At 43.0% G+C, this 7,406-nt stretch overlaps 2 protein-coding genes across 2 annotated transcripts; both read right to left on the reverse strand.

Annotated features, from left to right (window-relative positions):
* Nucleotides 1-2,164: 2,164 nt before the first annotated feature.
* Nucleotides 2,165-4,268, reverse strand: LOC100836908 (trafficking protein particle complex subunit 2-like protein). The gene is made up of 5 exons (XM_003578491.4): nt 4,092-4,268; nt 3,844-3,940; nt 3,316-3,394; nt 2,977-3,058; nt 2,165-2,480 (listed from the first exon to the last, which is right to left on the reverse strand). The coding sequence occupies exons 1-5, from the start codon at nt 4,122-4,124 to the stop codon at nt 2,340-2,342; spliced, it is 432 nt and encodes a 143-aa protein (XP_003578539.1). The 5' UTR covers nt 4,125-4,268; the 3' UTR covers nt 2,165-2,339.
* A 188-nt stretch (nt 4,269-4,456) lies between these two features.
* On the reverse strand, nt 4,457-7,055 carry LOC100837433. The gene is made up of 2 exons (XM_003578493.4): nt 6,497-7,055; nt 4,457-4,884 (listed from the first exon to the last, which is right to left on the reverse strand). The coding sequence occupies exon 1, from the start codon at nt 6,899-6,901 to the stop codon at nt 6,500-6,502; it is 402 nt and encodes a 133-aa protein (XP_003578541.1). The 5' UTR covers nt 6,902-7,055; the 3' UTR covers nt 4,457-4,884; nt 6,497-6,499.
* Nucleotides 7,056-7,406: the final 351 nt, after the last annotated feature.

Here is a 7,406-nt window from a genome sequence, read left to right on the forward strand (position 1 = left end):
TTTTAATTAGAAGCATTTCTATGAGTCTGGTTCATGTTATCTTGAAGATTTCTATATATTCTTCCAAGCCATATATGTGTTTGAACGAATTGAACACTAGAGAATGTTGGACTCCAAGATGTAACAGGTGGCCAAGAAAAATAGACACATGCACGCACAAATCATCTCGGCCTCAACTTAAACTTCAACAGAGTTCTCTAAACGAAAAACTGGGAGATGGGAGAGAGAGAGAGATTTGACTTCTCCTTATTTTTGGGTAAGCTAGAACCTTGGAGTTATTTGTGTTATCATTAGGCTAAATCTGTAAACATTCAGCACCTCATTACAACATTTGTAAGCATGAAAACTTGTCGGAGCTATGCTTATGTGCATGAAAATGCAGGAAAAGGATGGCACCCAGAGACAACGAAGGGCATAGCAAGCGACTAAATGCTTTGGAGTTCAAAATAATTATAAATCTGAAGATTCCCAAATAGATCGACCTTTTGAACTGCCTACTGAATCCATGCATGAGCAGACAAGGGACTTGACGAACTGAAACATCTTACTAGTAGCCAGAGGAAAAAACAGGATAATGTTGCTCCTCTGAAAACGTGTATGTGTTACAAGGCAACTAGCATTTTGTCATGAAAGTTCGTGAAAGAAAGCATTGCAGTGTCATATTGCCAAAGTTTGTCAGGATAGAAATTTCCGATATGTTGGCATTCCTATTGGTGTTAATTTTAAATCACCCCCAAAAGGATATTTATGTGATACTAACAGTAACATGTAAATTAATATTTGTTGTTGTTCTTCGATATTGTAAAAACTAAGAAATGAGCTATTATCCCAAATGGCAAAGTGGATCAGAATGCATGCGTTATTTACAGGAATGCCCCTTTCAAAATTGTCGTTCATGGATCCTTGTATTCGAAGATTTGAGATACAAGAATAAAGATCCAGAGAATCAGCTAGCATACATGGAAAGGTGCACGTAAGATGGTAGAGTTAGCGGCCCCTAAGAGAATAACGCCAACAACAATTTCTGAAGTGAAGAATGTAAGCTTATGATGAAACCTGTGGACGTAGAGAAGGCTTCATGATATACTATCTAATTATCTATCGAACGGACCAGAAAGTTTTTCCCAACACTTCACAATCAACCAGCCCACCAAAAAAACAGTTCACCAAATTGGGAGTAGCCTCTAGCTAGGATCAATTGGGATCAAGAGCGTCCAGGACAGGTCCCAGGATCGAGCCAGACGACACCTTCTCCCTAGCAAACTGGGCAAGAGAGTGCAAGACTGTGTGCCAGCACATTCCCAGACCGGGCGACCCAACTCATTCTGAAGTTACAGAACCCTGGCAAGCTCGCGAAGACGGAAGCACAAAGGTGAGCGGTCAGAGTCTGCAGCGCGCACACCTTCTAGACGGAAGCGCAAAGTGCTTGGAAAATGCTCAAAACAATGGACGCATACAAGCCTTCACATAAATAACCAAGTCCTGTATAATCTTGATCCGTGAATGGTCTCCCCCGTACGTCCGATAAAACAGATCATGTGGCCGAGACCGCACTGTCCAGTTCCACATGCATGGATCCCGTCAGGCCGTCATCCCACACGAAGCTAACCGGTTTCAGAAGTTCAATCAACAAACAAACGGTTTCAGAAGAAGCAGCATTGTCTGTCTGATCGGCGGTTACTACAGCTACGCGCCGTGTCGGCAGAGCGTGTATCCACAGTGGTGTTTGATAGACTAAAATCACAGCAAGAGTTCCTCCCAGGCCTCGAAGCATCGTGCGTGTGGGCGTGGCCACACAGGTCTCGCCGGTTGCGCTTAAAAGTTTACGGATGAACGCCCTGCTGGGAACTCTTGCTGTGATTTTAGTCTATCAAACACCTGCTGTGGATACACGCATGATATCCATCCGATGATGAAAGCAAAAGAGCTAATAGCATCTTCGTCAGAATTTACTTGGTGATGCAAGCAGGGAAACTCTGCAGTGCAGCTGCTGGCATGCCATTGATTGACATGCACTGGAACTCATCCCCGCTGCTTCGGAAAAGAGTCATTGCTGTCTGCAGCCAAGTAAAGGAAACACGAGCGGGCAGCAGCCGAACACACCAGCACTGGCAGAAAATGGAAGTAACAGCACTGAATGGAGAATAGGTGCAATACACCGAAGAAGAAGAGAAATGCACAATCTTTGATCAATAACAGCCATATATGATATATCCTTCCTCGAGTATCAAACTAGAGTCTTGTTCAACATATACGCGGTACACAGTGGAGGTTTAGATCGCAAGTTAAGGGGAAAAGTGCACGATGATTGATTCCAGGGAGCTCGGAAGAAGTGGTGTTTAAACGGTTGTCCCCGAACCGAAGGATTTCACTATGGTGCTTACTCTTGCGCCAAAGCTTCTTGAGGCGATCTTCTTTCCTGGAACGTGGAAGGGGTTTGAAACAGCATCTACGTATGCGGCATGGAACTTCCTGAAAAACTGAGAAAATAGGGATGAACATATTAGGAATTCCTATTTTAACACAGCAAAGCAAGCGTGAGACGCAAATCATATATATAGACAGAAATTATGGCACGATTATTCCAGTGTTTAGGATATGTGTTACAGAGGATATTATATTCTTCGAAAAATTAACACACATCATCTCAAACTTGAGGCTCTGGCCTATACAGAAGATGGATGGACAGAAGGTATGAATCAGCATGAAAAGCAAACCCTTCAGAGCAACAGTTGTACTCCAAACCAAATACTCCCTCCGATCCTAAATTGTTGTCGAAATATTACATGTATCTAGATGCTTTTTAAGAATAGATACATCCATATTTGGACAAATTTGAGTCAAGAATTTAGGATCAGAGGGAGTATCTCAATACTTGCACTTTACTATGCCATGAAAGAAGAATATACACATGAAATTCTTATTTTTGACAAGTTTTATTTCAAAACGGTGCAATTTAACAGTTTAAGAGCTTACATTTCGGGCATCTGCATCTTTGACATCGAGATCAGTTGTGACCATTAGAAATTTGACCTTTGTGTTTGTCAAATAGCCATACCTGCATATTTAATAAATTTTCATAGTTTATGAATTCGGTTGCGGCCGAAAGCGGCAAGTGCTTCCAGCAATAACAATAACTTTGGCAATATTAGAAATGAACTACGGAGTAACACATTTCAGAATCTATATGTACATATAACTATTTGATTCTTTCTCACTTGAAAAACAATATACTGCTGCAGGGTAAAATATCTCCTTACTGCAGACAGGTAGTAGTAAAACTAGGTAATAACCAAAAACTGGGAAGGAACTTACACTTTGTAGTTCTCAGTCGGATATAGAAGACCCAAAAATGTCTCATTCAGTGTAGGTGCGTTCCTTTTAGGATTGTTGACTGCCAACATAATTAACGTGAAGACAAGTAAGATAGCTGATACAAGGGACCGCAACCGCAAACTTTGATGGCTGCATTCTAAATAATTTAAGAAAGAACAATGTGAATTGGTTCTAATGAAATGGATGCAACCACTACACTGATAGGCTCTATTTTTAAACTTCCATGGCTCTATGCACCATGCACATCGAAAGCCTTGTAAAAAAGAAAGGAAAGTCGATTGCAATTTTTGTACTTATAGAGCATGGATTTGAAACTGTTCCTATTACTCAAGGTAGATCACTTGTCTAATCTGGCATATAATCGACATGTGTTGACCATTCGAAACTAGATTTCAATGCCTTAAGCAAGGATTTGACAGGGGATGGGTCGGAGATGAACTATCTCCAGCGCACCTGACAGGAAGAAATACATAGATCTGGATCACGATGGGTGGTAAAGGCGCCTACCTCGCTCATCGATGACGTCGAGGGAGCAGTGGACGACGTGGTGGAGCTTGAGGGCGTCGTCCGCCTCCGTGAAGCTCTGCAGATACAGCGGGTTGTTCTGCAGCAAAAGCAGCATACGAGACGGGGACATCAGGGCTTCAGAACTCTCGTAGTCTCGCATAATTGGGGGGATCTGAAGCGAGAGAGTAGGGGGGTAGGAGAGAGAGAGAGAGAGAGAGAGAGAGAGAGAGAGAGGGAGGGGTCCTGACCTGGTGGCCGACGACGGCGACGCAGACGATCATGTTTCCGCCGGTCGAGTTGGTCGGATGCAGCGGCGGCTCCGGGCAGGCCGGACGTTGGCGCCGTTCACGCGGCGGCGACCCTGAGAGGGAAGGCAGCCAGGCAGGGCGTGGATGGACAAGGGCAGGAGCAGGACGAGGAGACCTGTACTAGTGGATCGGAGGATCCATATGAACCTGTGTCGGGTAGGCACCAATCTTGATGCAATGCGTGTGCGTTTCTGAACAAAGGCACACGACCATAGTTCACAGGTTTAACCTCTGGCTCGTGTGCAAATAACAATTACCAGATCATATCACAGCTGTTACAAAGCACAGATCTTGAGAAAAAGAAGAGCTGTAAATGATTTCAGTTCATGTCATGACAAACCAAACATAACAGTTAACAGATCATATCGCAGCTGTTACAAAGCACATCTCTTAAACAAAAGAAGAGCTGTACGTGATTTCAGTTCATGTCGTGACAAACCAAACATTGATAAACAGCAAGAGATCACCATTTCCGCAAAGCCTACCAGTAAATTGTTGTTCGTGCATTAGTCATAGTGCTTATTTTGTTCTACAGGTATTTGTAGATGTTACAAGGTCAGAGAATGAGGTGCTGCCTTCAGTTCAAAGAAAAACACAAGAGTTCCCAGATGTGAAACTTTGCTGCAAGTGCACCAAAAAGCAGCATGGAGTAATTTACAATGTCGCTCCATAGCAGGAGGTAGACCATGGATCCTTGATGCAGCAACCTACCACAGCACTTGCAACGAAACACCTGTAAGATTAAGAACAAGTAATGTCATGCCTAAAAAAAAAGAACAAGTAATGTCATGAGTACAAGCGCCGAGCAGACTTTTATGTATTCTGCGGAAGCATAGATCCAGTATAATCTTTTCACATGAAAAGCTGAATTTGATAATTAAACATGATGACAGCAAGTAAAGCTAAAATTTTCAGGTTTATCCTACTGCATTAAACAAGCAACCACACTGGTAAACAACATATGGAGGCCAGTGTGGAATAGCTGTTGAAATATAGAGAACATATATGTCCATGAAATTATAGGTTTATTCACTACAATTGTAAGAGCTTTATGACAATTTCTTTAATGGAAATTGATGGGGGAGGTCCATTGTTTATTTTTATTTTCCACTAAAATAGGTGTAAAACAACTAAGTGTTCATTTAACGCCACGGTTGGGCTCTGATTGTCAGGACTCAGATGTCTGAGTCTGGACAATTGTTGACTCTGAGGGTGTCTAAACCTGGCTTGCAAACATAATTACGTTTGCATTGAACTTCTTTGCCGTACTTATAGATCTACTTTGACCGAACAGAAATAGATTTTTACTCACATAACATTTACTCCCTCCGTTCCTAAATATAAGATGTTCCAGCCTTGTCCCAATTCAAACTTCTTAATATTTGACCAAGTTTAAAGAACAATCTATCAACATATATAACTCTAAATTAGTTTTGTTAAATCCGTCATGATATATATCTTTGATATTGTAGATATTAGTACATTTTTCTATAAACCTAGTCAAACTCTTCAAGGACAAAGCTAGAAGATCTTAAATTTAGGAATGGAAGTAGTACATGCTAAGTTACTAACTGCACTATGCCTAATGAGAAAAAACAAGGTTGCTGCATGACAAGAAGTAAGCCCGAGAACACTACAATTATAAATAAAATATGTTCAGCAGCCTGTTTGGTTTGAAGCCTGGACACCATGCCTGAGAAAAGTTAAGCCTGGACAGGATCTGAGATGTTGGTGTTTTTTGTCTGGACAGAGTCTTGAGATGTTGGTGCTTTTTGCTCGGCCAGGTTAATCGAGGTTAAATGTGTTTGTTTGGTGAACTGGCCTGGTAGTGTGTCAAGTATTAGTAATACAAACATGTTGAGCTGCTAGAATCTGGACTTGGCTGTAATCAGTCGATCAAAATTCTGTTATAATTTCTGATTCATTGGCAATGGTGCACATAATTCAAATCAATTACAACAGAGTACTTTAGCCTGTACAGAAATGAGACAACTACAATGTGGATGCTGTTGTATCTGAACTGAATTTTAATTACAAAAAACTGCCTAAAAAGAGGAATTGACATCAAGATCCAAAACAGTGTAATGCTGCAATTTGTTCAGCGCCATACAAGATAATTAGATAAGGATTCTACAAATGAAAAAACAGATTCTTCAAATTGATACTTCGTACCCAATTCCATTGCAAAGTTATCAATGGCATTATTATAAATCACAGACACTCTCACAACTAAATTAAGTAGTCAACAGCTAAGCCAACATAAGCAAGGCAAAAGCTGCATCGATTTCTGACTCCAATTAGGTGATGATGAACTCGTAAAGGGGAATGCGAAGTCAATGGCTCACAGCTCAGGTCTTGACGAGCTTCCAACGGGCGAGGATCCTGTAGATGGGAGGGGTGAGCGCGATGGTGATGGGTACTCTGACGGGGAACAGGGCCTTGTTACACAAGACGGCGAGGGCGAGCGTGCCGCCGCTGGACGCCACGAGCTCCGCCGTCCGGTTGCGCGGCCGCTCCGGCGGCTCCTGGCCGATGACGACGTCGGCGGTGGCGGGAGCGGGGGCCGTGGTGGCCTCACCGGATACGCCGGTGGACATGCCGAACTTGTTGAAGAGGGCGTCGACGTCGACGTTGTTGTTGATGGCGACGTAGAGGCCGGAGACGGAGGCGACGGAGACGGACACGTGGACGCCGAGGGCCACCTTCCCGTACTTCTTCATGAGGTCTTTCATGCGGGCGGTGAACGCCATGGCAGCCGCCAGCGAGGTTGGTCCGGCGCACGCTGGGGGTTTAAGATTTGCGGCGGCGGTGAGACGGCTAGGGTTTTGGTCGGCCCGTCGGATCGGTGGCGGCTAAAACATGGACCCGAGTGGGCGTGGCGAACTGGCGACCCGCAAGCCTCCGTTTCTTTCTTGGAGAGAGAGCGGAACGGGGGACGTCATCGTCAGTACCGGTACGTGTTACCTCACGAAGTACGTTTTCCAAGTTAGCTAACGTAATTCTCGAACTGTTCTATGATTTTGTTGTCAGTCAAATTTTGTCACTTAATATGAGACTGAGGGAGTAGAAAAATTTATAATATCTACAGATCAAAATTAGTGCTATTGAAACTGTCAGGATATATATTTCATAGTATTTGATATAGTACCTCTTTGTATTATAATTTTAAATTTTAAAGAGTTTGATTTTAGGATAAAGGTATAATACGTCAGGCCCAATTTGCCTTGTTTACTCTCAAATGTCCTAATAAGCCGG

This window comes from Brachypodium distachyon, chromosome 4 (genome assembly GCF_000005505.3).
Source record: "Brachypodium distachyon strain Bd21 chromosome 4, Brachypodium_distachyon_v3.0, whole genome shotgun sequence".
Classification (NCBI taxonomy): Eukaryota; Viridiplantae; Streptophyta; class Magnoliopsida; order Poales; family Poaceae; genus Brachypodium; species Brachypodium distachyon.